General features: G+C 52.2%; 1 protein-coding gene across 1 annotated transcript in view; it reads left to right on the top strand.

The window, feature by feature from the left end:
- Positions 1-231: 231 nt before the first annotated feature.
- Taf4 (TATA-box binding protein associated factor 4) overlaps positions 232-20,471 on the top strand; it is a 74,413-nt gene continuing 54,173 nt past the window's right edge. Inside the window, exon 1 of the mRNA XM_006976041.3 lies at positions 232-1,506. Coding sequence (XP_006976103.2) covers positions 267-1,506 — 1,240 coding nt within the window. The 5' untranslated portion in view covers positions 232-266. The remainder of the gene's footprint in view (positions 1,507-20,471) is intronic.

Raw genomic sequence — 20,471 nt, 5'->3', positions numbered from 1 at the left:
CTCGCCTGCTCCCCGGCCTCTGGCGCTCGCAGCCATTGGCCGCGTCTTTTAAGAGCCGGCCGTAGCCAATCAGAGGCCACAGGGGCGCGGGCGGGGGCGGTGCGTGCCGCCGCGCCTGCGCAGCGCGCCGCCCCTCCCCCGCCCCGCGCGCCGCGCCCCCGCCCGCCCCGCGCACCGCCCCCCGCCCGCCCCGCGCCCCGCTGGAACCTCCTCCTGCCCAGGCGCGCTCGGCCGAGCGGCGGCGGCGGCGGCGGCGAGGAGGAAAGATGGCGGCGGGCTCGGATCTGCTGGACGAGGTCTTCTTCAACAGCGAGGTGGACGAGAAAGTGGTGAGCGATCTGGTGGGCTCGCTCGAGTCGCAGCTGGCGGCCAGCGCGGCCCACCACCACCACCTCGCGCCGCGCACGCCCGAGCTGCGGGCCGCGGCCGCCGGCGCGCTCGGGAACCATGTTGTGAGCGGCAGCCCGGCCGGAGCCGCGGGCGCAGGGCCGGCCGCCTCCGCCGAGGGCGCGCCCGCAGCGGCGCCGGAGCCGCCCCCCGCAGGTAGAGCGCGGCCGGCGGGTGGGGGCCCGCGGCACCCGGGCTCCAGCTCACCGCGCCGCTTGCTTGTCCCCGCAGGGCCCGCGCCGGCGCCCGCCAAGCTGAGGCCGCCGCCCGAGGCCAGCGCGGGGCCCTGCCCGGCCGCCGCCGCCGCCGCCACCGCCGCCGCCGCTGCCGCCGCCGCGGGGCCCGATCCCGCCACCGCCGCCCCGCCCGCCGGCTCCGGCGCCTCCAAACCCGGCCCGCCTGGCCCGCCCGGCCCCGGCGCCGCGCAAACTTTGAATGGGAGCGCCGCGCCGCCCACCGCGCCGCACGCCGCACCTGCTGTCAGCCCGGTCAACAACGGGCCCGCGCCGCCGCCCGCCGCCGGCTCTGTCATCCAGGCGGCCCCCGCGCCCGCGCCCGCCGCGCCCTCGCCTCCCGCCGCGCCCGCGCCCGCCGCGCCCCCGCCGCCCGCGCCCCCAGCGCCCGCCGCGCCAGCCCGGCCGCCTGGGCACCCCGCCGCGCCCGCGCCCCCCGTGTCACCCGCCGCCGCCGCCGCCGCCGCCGCTGCCGCGCAGAACGGGGCCGCTCCTGCCCCCGCCGCGGCCTCCGGGGGCGCCGCGGGGCTGGGCCAGCCGGGCGCGGGCGCGCTGGGGGCCAAGGCCGAGGCGCCCAAGCCCGTGCCCGGGACCGGGCCGGCGGCGGCAGCGGCGGCGGCGGCGGCGGCGGCGGGGGTCGCGGGCGGGGGCGCGGCGGGTGGCGTGCTGCTCGGGCCTGCCATGCCGGGCGCGCTGCCGGTGCCTGCGCCCGGGACCCCCGCGGGGCTGGCAAAGGGCGCGGCCGCGGCGACCCCCAGTCTGCCTCGGACGCCGGCGGCCACCACCGGCGCTATCCGGGCCACGCTGACGCCCACCGTACTGGCCCCGCGCCTGCCGCAGCCGCCGCAGAACCCGACCAACATCCAGAACTTCCAGCTGCCCCCAGGTGAGTGGCAGCGCGCGGCGGGAGGCGAGGGCGGGTGCATCGGGCGGCCCAGTCGTTCCAGGAAGTTCTGGGCTGCGTCCTGGGGCCTGTGCCCTAGCCGGCTGGCTTGCGAGGCCGAGGGGCGGCCTCTGCCCAGGTGACCTGCCAGTCTTGAGGGCTTCCCAGTGCTGGAGTGCCCAAAGCCCTCGGGGAACTCTGCTTCCCCGTTTCCTCGGGGGTGCCATGGGCTACCACCGTGTGCCAGAGGGACCCCTCCCTCTCCTCCCTCAGGTGAGGTCAAGAGAGGGCGAACTCCTCCCCGGCAGGCGCGGATGAAGTCTGGGTGGAAGGCTCGGGCTTCCCTGGCTGCCAGGGAGGGTGGCTGGGGACTCCATGCTAGGAGCAGAGAGTGGTGTAGTGGCTATAACCCGGCTCTGGGTGCTTTTGTTGTTGCCATCCCTGGAGGTCAGCAGGACGCTCAATGCGCAGGGGTCTGCAGATGCTGGCGATCATGGTGATGTGGGTGCTCAGGCACAGAAACTGCCTCAGCGTTTGCAGGTTCCATACACTCTGGCTCTGTTGGCCTCCGATTCCTCAGGGCCCCATGGGTTCGATGAGTGGCTGCCTGCCCAGCTTGCAGACTGCTTTTGTTTGGGAGTCCTCTGCAGGAGTGTTCCCACTGAACCCTGGGCTGGAGCGAAGCGAGCCCTGAGCGCTCCTCCTGTGTTACACAGTGACATGTGCAGCGGTAGTAGCAGCGCCGCCCGCCGCGGTGGCAGTAGTAGAGAATTAGAAAACATGCCGCCGCCGCCGCTGCTGCTGTGTCCTCTCCTGTGTCGTGAAAAGTGCTTTGGGTCACTTTGAAAGAGGTGCAGCATCTTCAGAATCGAGTTTTGCGGTGGAAGTCTGAGGATCAGGAAGGCTCATCACAGGTCCACAGAGATATGGGACCTGGAAGTGTTTCTGAGGTTGCAGGGGCTCCCATGCTCTTGAGGAATAGCTCTGCCATAGGACCTGGGGCTTCAGCTGCCCCCTGCCACACGTTTGGGGTTTGCTACAGGGTGTGTGAATAAAGGTCTTGTTCAGAATGTTCATTGTGACCTTTGGGTGGAAAATAGGGCTGATGTTTATAGTTTAAGAGGCAGTTTGTGATTGTAATCCATTATGTGAAATGCCATAGTACTTTGTATCTTTGTATAGGAGTCCTTTCCAGGGGTCCTTCAACAGTGCCTTTCCCATGGCAAGGATGTCCCCACACTGTCCTTTTATCAGGAAAGCTGGCATGGTCAGGTGCCCATGGCATCCTTCCATAGCTGTCTTGGCTTACCCTGATTCTTTTGCTTTTGAGTGCTGTGTAAGTGAAGCCCTTCTCCCTGGGAGAAGGAAGATGTTACTTGAAAAGGGCATTTGCTGCTGTGTCCATCACAACTGCCTTGGTTTCCTCCAGGTCAGGTTCAGGGTTGTTGTGTTTGGGCAGAAGGTAACTCCTAACCGTGCCCATTATGTGCACCTCCCTGCACTCTGCACCAGTCCCCATGCTTGTGCTGGAGAGAGAGAGAGAGAGAGAGAGAGAGAGAGAGAGAGAGAGAGAGACAGACAGCGCGAGCCTGTTGACACCTGGGTGCCAAACGCCCAGAGCTCTGCGTCAGAGTTGCTGCCTGTTCCTCCGGAAAAGAGAAGGCTCATACCCATCTTCTGCACCCTCTGGCTTCTGTTGGTCTTTTGATAAGGAATGCTGATTGATTACCCTTAGTTTAAAAACATCCAAAGCTAAACTAATGTTTGGCTAAAACTACCACCAGTGCTAGGAAGTCAAGTTCTCTCTAAACAGGACAGGGAGCCACAGTTAGAGGACGTAAACATTCTAGTTTAGTTCTGCAACTGAGTGATCAGAACTTTTCCTAACTGATGTTCCTTCTGCATTGACATCTTTCATAATAAAATATATTTTAAAAAGTGAAATTAAGTTATAATAAAGCTCCTGTTTAGCAGCCTTACATGGCGAAGTGGAGAGAACCAGGAGGGCAGGTTTCAAAGCTACACATAGGTGTCAAGTGGAATAGCATGCCATTGGCAGCTGAATGGAGTGTGAAAGGGGCTGAGTCCCTCCCAGTGACCTCTTGATAGAGGTCACGCTGGGAGAGGGGAGGGACACAGGTTTCAACCTGAGGTCTTTGAGGTCAAGTTTCATCTTCACAGTTCAGCAGGAACTTCTTCTTCTTCTTCTTCTTCTTCTTCTTCTTCTTCTTCTTCTTCTTCTTCTTCTTCTTCTTCTTCTTCCTTCTTCTTCCTTCTTCTTCCTTCTTCTTCCTTCTTCTTCCTTCTTCTTCCTTCTTCTTCCTTCTTCTTCCTTCTTCTTCCTTCTTCTTCCTTCTCCTCCTCCTCCTCCTCCTCCTCCTCCTCCTCCTCCTCCTCCTCCTCCTCCTCCTTCTTCTTCTTCTTCTTCGTTTTTCGAGACAGGGTTTCTCTGTGTAGTTTTGGTGGCTGTCCTGGATCTCGTTCTGTAGACCAGGCTGTCCTTGAACTCACACAGATTGCCTGGCTCTGCCTCCCCAGTGCTAGGATTAAAGGCATGTGCCACCAATGCCTAGCTTCAGCAGGAACTTCTAATAAGTATGTTGAACTTGTTTTTAATACACCGAGGCCCGACCTTCCTTGTCAGAATGGGTTTGTAAAGGGACTGGAATGTTACTGTGGTTGTGATTTGTGGGTTTGCCAGTGCCAGAGTCTAAGCTTGATGCAGAGTGAGAGAGGTTTAGAGAACTCCCAAGAGTGCTGGTTGGCTGGCGCACACCTCAGGAGTCGATAGAGGCAAGTCACAGTGTGAATACAGTTTGGTCCTCAGAATTAGTGTGTGCTTTGGTGTCTATGAAAGATCTGGGTCGAGGAGCCTGTCCTGCAGGCTATTTTTTGACATGGCAAATTAGCATTTTTCCTTTGTGTGTGTCTGTTCATTATACCTTCCTATTGAATTTGCTCTCAGGTTGCTCTAGAACTTGGCTAAAGCATGGGTTCTTGGTCCAGGAGAGAACATTCCTTCCATTGGCCTGGATGCTGTGGCTCTGGCAAGGACAGGTGTCGGGTGCTGGTTCCCACACGTGGTGGGTTGTTGGTTAGAGGAGAAGGGGAAGCCTGCTGCTGGCTGCCTGCACTTGAGCTTTCCTGAATTGATGGGCTGATTCTCAGGCTGTCACAGAGGGTGGAGAGCTGCCCATGGAATTACGGGACTGGGGTTCTGGATGCCAACTTTGGCAGCAGCAACCAAAAGGGACATTCTTGGAATTTTAGCTTTTCTTACTTGAGGTCACAGTTGCTGTTTGTCTTATGGATCCTCAGTTTGTCTGACTAAAGTGAGTTGACTGCTTTGTGAAGAGGAAATTCTGTGAGGATGAGACATGGGCACAGCCGTTCTTTATACTTGGTTCCCTGATCCTTTCCTTGTTTCAAGGATGATGTTGTTGTAGAAGTAGCAAAGTCTTTTTAAGTTTAGTTTTATTCGAGTGAAAATTCTTATCCAGGTGGACAAGAAGTTTGGGGCAGAGCTGTCTTGCTCTCAGTGATTATCACTGGTGGACCATGCTGGGGGGGGGGCACCACCCACTTATCCACATGCTACCTGTAGAGAGGATCTCACTAGGGAGTTTGTTTGAGGCCAAATCTAGTTTGCTGGAGGAGCTGGGGGAAGAGGAGGAGGGGGGGTGGAGGGGGAGGGACATTTTGGTAACCATGAAGGATAGTGTGGAGCAGCTGTGCTTCAGGAAGCACCCAGGCAGCTCCTCTGTGCACCTTGGAAGACTGGGTGTGCGTCTCCTTCTCTGTCCAATTCACTACTGGCCTGTCATTATCATCTTTGGGCAGTGTGGTAATGGGATGGATGACAGGCATCTATAGGGGCCCGTGAACACTTAGGATGGTGGTCTCTAACACTTCATGCTATATTTAGGAGAAGGCTCTGAGCTCGGGAATAACCCATCTTACCAACTCTTTGTTTTTGGTTTTCATGAGACAGGGTCTCTTACTAGATTGTCTGGGGCTCATTGTACAATGCATGTTGCTCTTGAACTTGAGGTCCTTCTTTCCCAGCTGCCTGGATACTACTGTATGCCACCATACTTGGCTTTTTCTTTTCCAGGTCTTGCCCTGCCACTTTTAGGCAGAGCCCTGTATTCTAGGACTGCTAGGAAAAGGAACTCCTGGCCTGGGTAGGTGCGAATGATCCTGAAGGAAGCCAGGGCACTGAGAATGCTGGAGGAAGTTGCCTCTTCAACCTCTTCACAATTGCACAGAGATGCCATTGGATCGGAAGCATGCCCACCTTACTCTGCCCTGAATGGAGTGCCTTAGTGGGGGAGGGGGACTTGAACACCTTGGAGGTGAAAAGTGGGAGTCAGGGTGCTCTGGGGATGCCTTCAAAGTCTGCCTCTGTGTTAAGTGTGCACTTTCTTCCATTTATGTTATAAATTTGGAAACAGCTTTTATAAATAGCAGGTTAAATCTGAATTGATCAAATCATAATAGTTGTTTTTGCAATGTTGAAGCAAAGATGTAAAGCTCTGTAGAAACTGCCTGAGGTCTGAGGCAGTTTGTGGAGTTCGAAGAAGCAACTTTGCTTCTCTCCAGGTTCACCTGCTTGCCTGGCCTGGGATGCAGTTGCTGTGTAGGGCTCTCATTGGCAGTCCTTTAATCAGGCCTTTGCTGGCAATAAAACTACAAAATTAAGTTAAGAAAATGGGAGGGTGGGCCTTTTCATAGGAGGTCTGGGTACTATGGAGCTGGCAGCTTTGTACCCGCTGCTGGGGCCAGGGTTCCCTGGGTGTTGGTGTGAGTGCAGTTTGGCCAATTCTCTTAGAGCATCTTGCTTGGCAAGGTTGCTCCTGTGAGACAGGTCAGGCACTGCAAGGTTGTGTCTAAGAATTAGAAGTTTTATACTTTATGATAGGGCTGTGAAAGTTTTGGTTTTTATATTCTTTTGAATATTTATTTGCACCAAGGATTTAAAGCTTAATCTGTAGGCAATAAGATTGTCCAATTAGGATCCTGCCCAGCATCCACCCCTGCCCTGTTCTTTGGTCACTCTGCTGGCCCAAGCACCTTGTTGTTGCTATATGGGGGCCACAGAACTAGATGCAGCCCTGCTGCTTGTTCCTTGCTCAAGTCTGGTAGGAACCTCGGACAGGAGGAGCTGCTGGGAACTTGGGCCCTTTTGCCACTCTGAGAGTCTGTGAAGCTGGGAAGAACTTTTTCTTTCCTGAAGCTTTAAAAATGTTATTATTGTGTGTGTATCATGGTATGTGTGGGTGCATGTGCTACTGTAACATGAATTGCTAAATGGTCTTTTAATAAAAACAACAACAAAACAAACAAAAAACCCGGAGCCAAATATTGGGGTAAATGCTGAAAGATCAGAGAGATAAAGGAACAAACCATGTCTTACCTCTAGGACTCCTCAGCCTGAAAAAGCCTCTAGCTGAAAGGGATGCTTCTGCCGAAAAGCCTTTAAAGTTCCTGTCTCCTCAGGCCTTATCTACCTTTCTCGGCCCAGCCATCACTTCCCAGTACTGGGATTAAAGGTGTGTGCCACCACTGCCTGGCTCTGTTTTCTCTCCTAGACTGAGTCAATCTTATGTAGTCCAGGGTGGCTTTGAACTCACAGATATCCAGATGGATCTCTGCCTCCCAAGTGCTAGGATTAAAGTTGTGTGCCACCACTGCCTGGTCTCCATGTTTAATCCAGTGCCTTGTTCTGTTCTCTGATTGTCAGGTAAATTTTATTAGGGTACACAATCTATCACAATATATGAGCACACGTGCGAAGAATAGATAATAATGTATAGAGTCATATCTGTCCTTCCCACCTTGCTGTGCGTTTTGGGGATCAAACTCGGGGTGCTGGGCTTGTTTAGCACAGCAAGTGCCTTTACTCGCCGAACCATCTCTATAACCCCTTCCTGTGGTTTTTGAGGGAATGCTTGTGTGTGTGTGTGTGTGTGTGTGTGTGTGTGTGTGTGTGTGTGTGTGTGTGTGTCTTTCTCTGTGTGTGGTAGGGTGGCTCGGAGGATGGTACTTAACTGGTTTCTTTGGTTCCTAGACTTTCGTTTGTTTGTTTTCGAGACAAGCTTTCTCTGTGTAGCTCTGGCTGTCCTGGAACTTGCTTGCCTCCGACTCACTCCTCCCAAGTGCTGGCCACCAGACTTTTGAAGGGAGTAGCGCACTCACAACATCCAGCTGGTGGGTGGTGTGGATGACCTCGGGCCTTGGAATCACTGCTTCAGAGGGACTTCTTGTGACAGACTGGGTGTCAGGCTTTAGAAAAAGATCTTAGTAGTGAGTCTGCTCTGTGGCTCTGAGGGGGTTTGAGGGTTCGAGGTTTAAGTTGATGCTGAGTGGATGAGCAGCCTGAAGAGCTGAGCCCTTTTGAGGACTGCTGCCTAGAGCATCCTGCAGGGCTAAAGCTGGGGGGTGTGGCCCAGAGCAGCCAGAAGGCAGAGGTTGAGCATCTCTTGATCTGGCTGAACATTTTGGAGAAGGTGCTGGCAGGGGTGAAGGGTCCTTGGTTGGTGATCTTTCACAGACGCTGAAGGAGGGAGGGAGGGAAAGAGAGCCCAGTTCTTTTGCTTTCTGTGGTAAAATACATCAGGGCAATGGCTCAGGAGTCGTATTTCCCCCCTCTGTGTATACTTGTTTATGTTTGCATGTTTATATGCTCTCCTCCCCCCAAAAGGGCAAGGTTTCTCACTGAACCTAGAGCTTGCTAATTTGGCCAGACTGGCAGACCAGCAAAGCTCAGGGGTTCTCCTCACCAGCTCTGGGAATACAGCTGGAGCTGCTGTGCTGATTTGTACTGGAGTGCTTTGGACTCAACGCAGGTCTTTGTGTTTGCACAGCAAGCATTTTACTGGCTGAACCATCTCCCCAGCTCCTTGCTTTTAAATTAACCCATCCCCACTGTGTGTGTGTGTGTGTGTGTGTGTGTGTGTGTGTGTGTGTGTGTGTATGCGCGTGTGCATGCTTGCATTCTCATACCTTGGTGTAGAGGCCAGAGGTCATCTTGGGAGGCGTTTCTCAGGTGCTGACTAGAACTCAGCAAGTAGGATGGATTGGCTGGCCGGCAAACCCTGAACCCTCCTGCCAGTGCTATCTAGTGCCAGGATTACAAGTGCGTGTGTGCGTAGCTGGCTTTTATGTGGGTGCTAGAGCTTGACTCAGAGCCTCACCTTGTGCAACACACACTCACCAGCTGGGTTATCCTCCAGCCCGCAGGGAAGGCCTGACTCCATGGTTGTTCCTATAATACATAGGTAGGCTTTCCAGAGAGGAAGTTCAGCAGTCCCCGGGTGAGCCCACTTAGTGCCCAGATGAACCTTGTGAAATGATAGAGTCCTGGCTCCTCCACAGTGCAGCAGTTATTTGAAAGGTGTTTAAAGGAAAGCGGTCCTGGCTGACTTTATTTTTTTGACAGGGTCTCTCCATGTAGCGCAGGCTGTCTGGGAGCTTGCAGTCTTCTTGCTTCAGCCTTCCAAGTGCTGTGGTGATGGGTGTGTGTCACCATATCTGGCTGTTCGTTTTTCTCCCAGTGTGATGTTGCAGGGTCACTAGTGTTTTCCAGCCTGCGTTTTTGGACTATAGTCTTGTATTTACTATAGGAAGTTTTGAAAGTAATGGGAAGAAAATGAAGTCTCTGGCCTGTTTTCTGTGCTGTCCTGGCCCTGCACTCAGTCTGTGAAGACCCTGGGCTGAAGTCCCCTTGCCCACCCTTGGAGGTCTTCACATACACCTGAGCATCTCATGGGTTGAACATCTTCTAGGTCTTTTTTTTTTTTTTTTTTTTTTTGGTTTTTCGAGACAGGGTTTCTCTGTGTAGCTTTGCGCCTTTCCTGGAGCTCACTTGGTAGCCCAGGCTGGCCTCGAACTCACAGAGATCCGCCTGGCTCTGCCTCCCGAGTGCTGGGATTAAAGGCGTGCGCCACCAACGCCCAGCTTATCTTCTAGGTCTTGATACAAAATGCTTTTGCAGGGGGGCAGGGCAGTTTACACTTTTATAATCATTGTCAAAATATAACTTCTTGGAAACCAGTAACATATAGGACTTACATAGTTGTGCTTTGATGGTAGGTCTGACTCAACTGGTATGGGTCTTGTTAGTGTAGATGGTGCCGGGGCAGTCTGGGTGATTTTACTTATGGCTCACTTTGCAGAACTGCATTTAAAAATACATGAGGAGTAGAGAGTATGCTTAGCTGGATGCCAAGGGCCTACCTTGGGTTCTCACAGCTACAGATCCCTGCTCTTCTGGCATGGCTCCTGTGTGGGGCCAGGTAGTTGACAGGAATTTCAGAAGATATTTCTGGCTGTGATGGGTGCCTATGGCTGAGGGGGGGGGGGGCGGTGTTAGGCAGGGAGGGCCTTCCTGGGAAGCCTGAGTCAAGAGAAGGGCCAGCCATACATATCTGTCCAGGGAAAGACTGTGGGGCAGGGGCAGGGGTGTGGTGAGAGGGGTAGTAGGAGGTGAGGCTGTGTTTGTTTGGTCTGGGGATTGAGGTTTTTCTCACCTGGGAGCCAGCCATTGAGGGTTTATGCAGGGCAGTGACAGAATCAAAATTGAGTTTGTGGTCACTTTTGTGTCTGTGAGCTGTGGAATACAGAGGTGATGGGGGTTAGGGCAGAGGCAGGGCAGGGGGTGGTATGATGTGGACATTAATGGGGCTTGCTCATGGCCTCAACTCTGGGGATTAGTTAGGAGGCCTTGTCAGTGAGTCTGATATGGGGGCCATGCTCTGATGTTATGCCCTCTGGGTGGAGTGTACAGGGCTTGGGGTGTGGGTTTGATGCATTATTTCTGGGTGGGAACATTGGATAGTAATAAAGCAAGAACCCAGGATGAGGGTAAGGATTTGATGGCCCTTACGGTCCTGGCCGGAAGAGCTGTGGGCTCCTCCTTCCAGGCAGGCCCTCCACCTGGAGGCAATGGCCTGCTCCTGGAATGGGTTGTGGAGTCCCTCAAGCCTAGGAGTGTCTTGGAGGAAGGCCTGCTGGCAGGAGTGAAGAACCACCAACTCTCAGCAAAGAAGACATAGTGTAGTCACCGTGCTGGGACCTAGTTTGGTTTGGAGACCAGTGCTTGGTGTTTGTCCCCGTGACTGGGCTCTGCAATACTGTACGGGGGCTCAGGCCCAGCCACGCTGCCAGGTGTGTCTGTTGCCTCAGCCTCCATGCTGTGTGCTGTTGTGTAGACTTTGAGTCTGTGACCTGACTCTGAGCCTTGAAAGTCCTGTAATAGCAATCTTCCCACCGTGAAGGTAGTGAGTAAGCAGGAAAATGGTCTGCCAGGGACCAATGGCCACTTCAAGGAGACTTGGTACTTCAATGTGTTGGCAGCTCTTGGGGGCCTGCGTATGGCTTACTTTGAAGTCTGCTTGTGTGTTTTACGTGTGTGTGTGTGTGTGTGTGTGTGTGTGTGTGTGTGTGTGTGTGCAAGAAGCGGGTTTCTATAGGGAGCACACAGTAATGTCTGCATCTGCTTGGGGGAAGTGCTCACTGTGCCTAAGGGGTCAGGGAGCCTGTTTGGTGCAGACTGAGAGTGTGTTCTGTGGCTTTGACTTGTGTCATCCTGGTGGGCTCTATTCCATAAGGTTCTTTTGGTTTGAGCTCCTTGAGTTCTGCTCCACCTTGCAGCTCCTACCTATAGCTGGTGCTCCCTGGCCAATGCCTGTGCTGTAAGTTATCATAGCCCTGCCAGCTGGAAGGGCAGCAGGCAGTGGGTAGAGGCTTCCCCTTGTCCATAGGTCTTGTGCCAGAAGTGACACAGTTCTCTTTGTCTCATTCTTCTAGCTGGGAAAGTTTGGTAATTGGCTGTTTCTAACTGCAGAGAATGTTGGGGAGTCAACCTGTGCAATGGGGAGGGAAAGGGCGGTTTGAGGGACAAGGGGCAGGTCCTTGGATGTGGCTAAGCAGGCAAGAGGATTGGTGTGGTGAGGGTCAGCATCAGCTTCAGATCCGCTTGTATTGGAAGTGGAAGGCTGCATGTGAGGAGCAGAGCTCTGTAAGGACTGCAGAGCAGTTTACTCATAGACTCTGTCCTCTCATCCCTGAGGCACCTGGTCAGTTGCGTTCCATACAGGACACTCCACAGAGTTTTCTCTGCAGCTTCTGACAAGTGGGTGGAGCCACTTTGGTGCCACTTCAGGATGAATTTAGCACTGAGGGACTTGTTCATAGGGTGTGTGTGAAGCTTTAGTGTGTGAGCCTTTAGTAAGGCTCTGGTCCTGTGAGGAGCAGTAGGGATTTCCTCACCAGGAGCTCATTATACTGTATGGTTCCAGGCATCTTTTGGCTTCTGGCCTCTGTCCTCTGTCTCCGTCTCCTGGTGCAGTGGCCTTACCAGTCTTTAACTGGCTGTAGGACAGGACGTAGTTTAACTTTTCCCTCCTGGAGCCTATGATGTGGCTCTGTTGCCACAGTGTTTGTAAATCACTGTCTGGGAGCTGTTTGAGGGTCTTCTCCCAGAGCTGAAGAGAGAGATGGTCATCTCTTTGATTTTGGGGATGCTTTGTAGACCACACTCAGCTCTGTGGGGTCCCTTGGTTGGGGTCAATGCTATCTTGGCATCATGGCTCTGAGAACCCTAGCTTCCAGCATGATGCCCCAGAATCCTGGCATCATTGTCCTATGACTTTCTCATCTCAGACCTGGTTGGTTCCTGGGTTGGGAAGACCACCTTGAGAAAGAAGGGTTCTGCCTCTTCTTGTCTACATGTGATCATGATGTGCATCTGTTGTGCATGGGACACATGTAGTACTGGGACATGTATGAACACCATTCTCAGGTGACAGAAATGCACTTGGAGCAGGCCTGGTGGTATAGTCTGTAATCCCAACTACTTGGAAGGCTGGTGTGGAAGGATCACAAGTTCAAGGCCAGTCTGAGCTGTAGCATGAGGTTTAGGATGAGACCCTGACTGAAAAATGCAAAGCAAAAAGAGGGCTAGGACACAGGTTTTGGGCCTCTGCCTCTCGTGTGCCCTGGTTTCATTCCCTGGCAGGGGCCTGAAAAAGACAAAAGAGGTGTCCTGGTGTTGGCATAGACAGGCTGGCCCCACTTGTCATGGTGGTTTCTGTGAACAGCGTTGTACCTGCTCATGTGCAGACTTGTCACAGGCAGCACTTCCAGGGTGGTGGGGATGAGGGTCACTCACTGCTCTGTCATCTTCCTCTAGTTCTCTTGAGACCTGGAGCTCTTGCTGCGACTTTTAACAGTCTCTCTTTGGGGCCTGCTTTGTGGGTGTCCTGGTTTATAGCTGCCTCCGCACTGGTCGGTGATGGTGCAGCAGCCTCGGCAGGTGCAGTTCCAGGCCTGGTGACAGTGTGCGATTACAGGTGTCCGTGGTTCCCCCTTGTGTCTCCTCCCCTGTTGGTGCAGCCCTTTAGATGTTCTTTGAGCGTAAGGTGTCCTTCCTCTGTCAGGTGCCTGGTCTATGAGGAAGTTCTGAGAGTTCTCTGCTGCCTTTGGAGTAAAAGTTAGACTCTCTGGGCAGCCTGACCTCAGAGGTCAGCCTGGCCTTCCTGTCAGCTTTGTGGGTGATAGTCAAGACCTTTTCCCACGGCAGAGCTTCATGCTTCCTTCGCTGTCACTGGATCTGTTTGTCACTTTGGGCTAAGAGGCCCAGCTGAGCAGAGTCCCTGTGGGGTACTGTCCCCACATGTGTATTGCTCAAGCAAGCCCAACTACTGGGGCTTCCTGTTGGCTCAATACTGGTCTTGCTGTGGTGTTGTCTGCTGAGCAAGAGCACCCATGCACTCTTACACCCTCAGCATCTGGTGTGGGGCCCCATGTGACTGAGATGTCCCAGGTGTGATTCAGTCTCTTAAGATGTGGTGTGGCTTGGCTGAAGGTTGATGGCTGGTGTTTAGGAAACCTTTAATTAGCATGAGAAGCGATATAGGACATGAGGTATGTGCTTTTGGATCTCAAATGTGTAGCTCTGAGTTGCTTACAGTTCTTGTTTCTTGTCTGGCTGGCTTTCCTTGGTATCATTTCAAATTGAATCAGGACCTGCCTGCTATCCTGTCGGAAGCCACACCTGAGCCAGCACACCAGGTGACCATGCACTGCACTTCTTGTCCTGACTGCCTCTTCAGGACATTCCTGGGCATGGTACTTCATCTTATGTTGGTATTGTAAAGTTCTGTCTTACCAGTGGCTTTGGGGGACTCCTGTGGCTGGTCTGCTTATTGCCAGAGCTTTTCTTTTGTTGATGTCTCACTGGCTATAGTCTCCATGGCCGTGCGATGTCGCCTGTTTGTGGACAGTTTCTTCTGTCATGGTCATTTGTGGTTTTGTCTGTGTTAAGGAGCACCCTACCCACCTCACAGGGCTTTGCTGTGTGATGGGTGATGGGTAAGTATGGCAGAGTGGCAGCCTTGTAGCCTTGGGTATTGTCAGATTGTCTTTATGTGTCCAGTTGTTGCTGTCCAGCAGCAGAGGTGGCCCTCTGAGAACAGACTGTTTATTTACTGCCTATGAATCTAGGAGTGCAGGTTTGAATATCCTGCAGATAACAGGTTGAATCGGTGCAGGGGCAAGGTTTTCCAAATGATGACTGATTTTTTTGGGGGTGGTGGTGGTGAGGTTTCAAGACAGTTTCTCTATGTTGCCCTGGCTGTCCTAGAACTCACTTTGTAGACCAGGCTGGCCTTGAACTTGCAGACATCCACCTGTTTCTGCCTCCCAAGTGTTGAGTTTAAAGGTGCACCATCACTGCCCAGTGGTCTCATCTTTCTAACATGTGATATCTGAGGTGATCAGGTATGTGTGTGGAGTGGAGAGCCAGCCAGACTCCTCATAAGGGTACGGTCCTTGTGGCTGTGGTGATCACTAAGTGTATGTCCAGGGAGACTGAGCCAGACAGTGATAGGGCCAGGGCAGTCAGATGTTCGGCATAGCCACCGGCCCAGTGGTGGAAGTTGGTTGGTAGGTAGTCCAGCTTGGACTGTCTGGTTGTAGATGTGCATTTCAACACAGCAGAACTTCTGGAACACTGGTGGGCCCCTGACTACCAAGATCTGGGCCTCTATCCTGTGCCTTTGTGGGGCCAGTGTCTGTGTCTTGGTTCCAGGCCAATAGGTGCAAGAGTTCTCAGCAGGAGTATTCTTTGTTTGTTTGTTTTTTCGAGACAGGGTTTCTCTGTGTTATTTTGGTGCCTGTCCTGGATCTTACTCTGTAGACCAGGCTGGCCTTGAACTCACAGAGATCCACCTGGCTCTGCCTCCCGAGTGCTGGGAGTAAAGGCGTGTGCTGCCGCCGCCGCCCAGCACAGCCAGAGTATTCTTGAGAGTGGCTGACAGGCATCTACAGAGGAACTCTGTAGTGTCAGCCTTAGACTGGACAGTTTCTCACCCACCAGGAGCTTTTGTGAGTGTGAAAGGAGGGCACAAATTAGCTGAGCTGGACACATGCCAGCTGGGATGCCATGGACAGCATGGGCCAGGCCACCTTTCTTGTCATGGACACACAGCCAGGGCCCTCAAAGAGCCCAGGAAAGGCCTCTTAATAGGTCAGCCACCATGCTTCCTCCTCCAGCTACTCTCCATGGCCCCCATGAGGATGTGAGGATGATATGTGGCTGTGTGGAGAGGGTACCTGTGCTTTGGCTTGCTCAGTCATTTCTGGCATGGTCTCTATGGCAGTTCCTCTTTTTTGAGACTCTTCTCCCTGGTTCCAGAGAAGTCTCTTATTCTCAAATGTCTGTTACTCACTTGTTCTGATGTTTTCTCCCCCAACCTGAGTCATCTAGCTGAGGTCCTCCTCACCTGAATCCTTCCTCTGGGTCTTCCCTGCTTGGTCCTCTTCACCTAGGTACTCCTTCCTGGATCTGGATCCTCCCCACCTGCTCTCTTGGGTCCTTCCTTCAGGGTTCTCCTTTCTGTACTAGCAAGGTTTCATGGTACAGTAGGGAGAATTGCAGAATTGCCTGCTGGGAAGACAAGAGGCAGGACCAAGACAGGGGACTGAGAAGCTCGGGTTAGCAGTAAGAGGGCTCTGTGGGACCTGTGAGGTCTAGGTCACTGGCACTGGAGTGCATGGCATGTGGCAGGAAGGGAACACAGCAGGGAGAATGGGTGCCTCTAGGAGGACCACGGACAGCTCACAGAGATTCGCTCTGATTGCTGCTGTGCACTGCCACCAAATGAGCAAGTGTGTGGTTTCCCTTTGAAGTTACTTTATGTTTGTGACCACACTCAGGGTGCAACCCAGTCTTCGTGTGACACAAGGGCTCAGCTGTGTCTTCTCAGTGGGTAAGTTGTACTCAAGTGACTGGACAGAACACATGAGGTGGCTATGGGCAGATGGGCAAGGGGCTGACTAAGCAACATAGGATCCACTTTTGATGGCTGTAGCCCCCAAATGGAGCCACATAGGTTTATGGGGAAGTTGTGATGTTGGGCTGTAGTTAAAGATTGGGCAGGCACAGTGAAAGACTGAGGAGGGCACATGCAGGAGCATTTAAGATCCTTGTATATGTGTGGGAGGTATAGTAGAACAGTTCTGACGTCACAGAGGAGAAAGGAGGCACTAGTGGTCTGGTGAGGGCAGAGAAGGCCCAGGAAGCCGCAATTGCCCACAAGGCAGATAGATACTCAGACTCATTTCTCAGGTGGTTGATGGCAGTCACAGTTGTAAAGGTAGCTCAGAGACTCTGAGTGGTGGATATGGAAGACGGTGTATAGGACATTGTGTATGGAGATGCCACAGTACAAAATGGGAGTCTTTGGATGGTGCTGGCTGACAGGTGAGGGGTGTGGAGCCAGGAGTGGTACCACAGTAAGCCTGACAACTGTGTGATGCAGGAGAGAGGTGTCCTTAAATGGGATGTGGCTTCCAAATAAAGACCTTGGAAGATGACATACTAAAGCAGGTCTTGCAAGAGTGGATGGGCCAATGTGGGAAAAGCAGGGCCTTGTTGGGGGAGTGGTCGGGTTCAGGGCTAGTGCTGGAGGGGTCTGTTGGTGGCACTTCAATGGGTTTGTCTTATAGGGCCGCAGGGGCTCAGTTTCACAGGCAGGGTCCTGTCCAAGCTCTCTCCTAGCCATACGAGAAAGGTTTCTAGGACATTGACACACCTATCTAAGGTTCATGAGGAGCTGTGCATGAGCCCAGGGGTTTGAAAGTAGTTTTTGTGCCACATCAGAACCTTTCTGTTGGTGCTCAGGCAAGCAGGTGCTGAGCTGCTCCAGGTAAGGAGTACAGCTGAGGAAGCAGACTCAGCTCTGGACCCCTTGGGCACTCCAGGGTGCTTTGGTCATTGATTGCTAGCAGACATGATTTGCAGTTGGATGAAACCCTCTCAAGTTACAGCTCTTGGTGGGCACAGACACTTTGTGTGTCGGTGGGGGCAGTGAACCTGGGAGGAAGGGGGCCTGGAGCATCCCTTGATGGGAGACTCCCTTGGAGCACAACCGCCAGTGGAGCCCCTCTGTCTGTCTGTCTTCAGAGGAATTTCAGGTACTTATAAAATCGGTTGTTGGCTTCTGTGATTGTGCCATTTTGGTGTAACTGAAACTTGGTGTACCGCACATGTGGAAACCAGGACGACCTTTATTTACCATGGGAGAGCCTGGTTGTTCCCAAGTGGACTGAAGCACCTTTGTCTTGTGGCAGGAGCTCTGAGTTGTTGGAGGAGGGAGGGGCTGCCTGTCACTGTCTCGGGTAGGTGTCCTTTCTGCTAGAGTTGGCCCTGTAGTGCAGGACACCTGAGTGTGACCTTCCTATTTGGAGTGTAGGAGGAAGTACAGTGAGCCTTCTCCCTCAAGGGTTAGCTGGTCTCCTCCCTCCTAGTGCCTTTGAGGTAGACCTTGATTACATTCTCAGAGGAAGAGGTTTCTAGAAGGATGCACTTGGAAGGATGCAGTGCAGGGGTGGTGTGGGCCTCAGGGGCACATGGGGACTCTTAGAAAGATGCAGGAAGTTGCTGCTGTGTCTTCTGACTGAGCTGAGGAACGGCCTTAGGACAGAGTAACACCAGAAATGGGAAAGATCAGTAAGTTTGACTTCAAAATTAAAAGAAAGCAAGGTGGGTGCATAGGTTAGAGCACTTTACAAAGGGCTCCGATGGTTCAGTGTGATGGCAACAAGCGGCTCTTACGCAAAAGGCCAGTAAGTGCAGAGATGTTTTCATCATCCTGTCTAGCTGCCCCAGTGGGGCAAGAGACTGTCCATGTGTAGTGGCGATCCCAAGTCTTGTGCAGTGTTAGAGATCAGGAGAATAAAGGTGAGGACTGAGTGCTGGTTCACAATACCCTACAGTTTACTCTATGTGCGACTCCTGTGGAAATAAGTGGATTAGTGCTTGCTTACTCACCATACATTAGTTCACTTCTTGTGCCACTCATGTGGGAATGAGTGGGCCTGTATTCAGCAGCACCAGGAACCATGTTCTGACAAATGCAGCTGCATGATTGGCCTAAAAGTACTCTATAAGACATTGCATTATGGGATTCTGTTTGTATGGGATTCTAGAAAAAGCTGAACCTAGGGACTGGTGTAGTTCACTGGTAGCTTTTTGGTTGGCATGTGCCAGCTCTGGGTTCAGTTTTTAACACTGTAAATCCTGTCCCCCAAACAAAACAAAATCTAAAGTAAACTGTAGTAGAAGTGGCTGCTTAGAGCAGGGAGGTTGCAGTGTGCCTCTGGAGGTATGGCAGTGTCTACAGTCTGATGGCCCATCGCTGCACATTCTTTCCTACATCATCAGATTATGCCCTTAAGATGGTGAGTTTTATTTTATGAGCTGTATTTCAGTGACATTGCAGGAAAGTTCACGGTGCCCTGTCTTTTCCTCCTGCTGCTGTGTACTATTGCAAGATCAGGAAAGGTGTTTGCATCTGGGACCATGTTTGGGGGTCTCATCTATTTGGGTAGAATCTCAGCAGCCTGCTGCCTCTGAAAGTAGGGTGCAGCAGGGCTAAGGTTGGGCCAGCAGCTTAGGGCTCAATTAAAATAGCCTCGTGCATTGCTGTTGGGCTGATGCTGTCTGTGGATTTTGCTCTTGTTTTTACAAGGACAGTGTTGGGTGGTGTGAAGAGCTGAAGGAGTCTTGTGGAGAGGAGTTACATGGATTAGCAGGTTTCCATCTTTGTTTCATGTAGCAGAAGTATTTGTCTTTCACACCCAGGTTTGATTTCTCCTTGGCCTCCTTGGTTCCAATAGTGGCTATTATGTGATTTCTACATAGCTCATACTTGCAAGCAGGGTGTGTGTGTCCGTGTCCATGTCCGTGTCCGTGTGTGTCCGTGTGTGTGTGTGTGTGTGTGTGTGTGTGTGTCCGTGTCCATCCTCGCTCTGCAGAGGAGTTTAGAGGCTGGGGTGTTGGTCTCTAGGAGGCTGTAGCACCTACGTACAGTGGTGATGTGGCAGGGACATGCAGATCAGTTGCATGCAGTCCAACATTGCCTATTTAGGTTTTGGACATGCAGCCTCTGCCACAGGTCCTTTTGAATTGTCCCATCCTCTTTTACACAAGAAGCCCTGGATTTGATACGGTCCGTATATTTACTTACCCGACTTATCAGATGCACGCACATGAGGCTCTGAAGTCCTTATGACAGAGCCAGACTAGGTAAGGCTTCTTTGCAGGTCTTGAGGATGTTTATCAGGCCACCTGTCTTCTACATGCTGTGTCTAGTCTGATGCACCCGTGTTAGTCTGATTTGGTTTGGCTTGATTTCAGTTTTAATTGTTGTTTGTTTTCATTTTATGTACTAGATTTGTAAAACACATGGGTCAGAAGGGAGTTTCTGAGAAGCACTTTGGTCTCTGCCCCTTCATCTCCTTCTTGCTCCCCAGGATGGGTATTTATTTTTATTTTTGGTAATTTCTATGCCTGCATATACAATGCACACGGACATACACAGATGTGCAAACATTTACTCTTGTTTGTTTTATTTTTGAGAGGGGATCTTGCTCTGTAGCTCAGGCTGGCTTTGAACTCTCTGCTTCTGCTGGAATTGCAGATGTGCTCCATGGTGCCTAGTTTTGTGTTCTTTCTCTGTCTTCTTGATACCAAATAAACTGACTTGTACTTTGATGTTTTTCTTAATAGTTACAGCTTAGAGATCATTGTTGGCAACGTTCTCGCTCTTCTTAAGATTTACTTATTTTTGTTTTCTGTGTATGAGTATTTTGTCTGCATGTTTGACTGTGAACCACATGTATGCAGTGCCCTGGGGTGCCAGAAGAGGGCCTTGGATTCCCTGGAACTAGAGTTATCCTAGAACCCGTGTCCTCTGGAAGGGCAGCCAGTACTCTTAACTGTTGAGCCATTTCTCTAGCCCTGACATTTTCTTTTAATTGAAGTACTATAAAATTTATATCTAATACATTTAGAAAAAATTGCTTTCAGTAGTGATGTCTTTCTGCATAATTCAGGCACTAAAACTTAAGACAATTTCAGAAGGAAATAGTTCAACAACACAGTACATTTTCTTCTGTAAAAAGTGTGTAGTAAGTCGGCTAGTTCTGCCTGGATGAATCTGAGAGTGGTTGTGATGGCCTTCCAGGCAGCGTGGGTGGTCTTTCTTTGGCAGAAGTGTGGGTGGTGGTGGGTCCCTCCTTTCTGTCTTCCTGTTCAGTCACCATGCTGACTAGTTTTGTCAACTTAGCACAAACTAGAGTCACCTGGGAAGAGGGAACCTCAGCTGAAGAGTTGCTGCAATCAGATTGGCTTAATAGGCAAGTTTGTAGAACGGTTTTTTTTTTTTTTTTTTTTTTTTTTTTTGATTAATGGTTGATACGGGAGATCTCAGCCCACTGTGGGCATTGCTACCTGGGGTAGGTAGTCCTTGGTTATGTTAAAAAGAAGACTGACTAGGCCATGGAGAACAAGCTAGTAAGCATTGTTTTTCCATGGTTTCTGCTTCACATCCTGTCTCATTCCTACTTTGAGTTTTTGCCCGGACTTCCCTCAGTGATGGAGTATGACCTGGTATATGTAA

The sequence above is a fragment of the Peromyscus maniculatus genome, chromosome 4 (genome assembly GCF_049852395.1).
Source record: "Peromyscus maniculatus bairdii isolate BWxNUB_F1_BW_parent chromosome 4, HU_Pman_BW_mat_3.1, whole genome shotgun sequence".
Taxonomy (NCBI): domain Eukaryota; kingdom Metazoa; phylum Chordata; class Mammalia; order Rodentia; family Cricetidae; genus Peromyscus; species Peromyscus maniculatus.
Note: the sequence above shows the minus strand (reverse complement) of the source record. Positions and strands in the feature narration are given on the sequence as shown.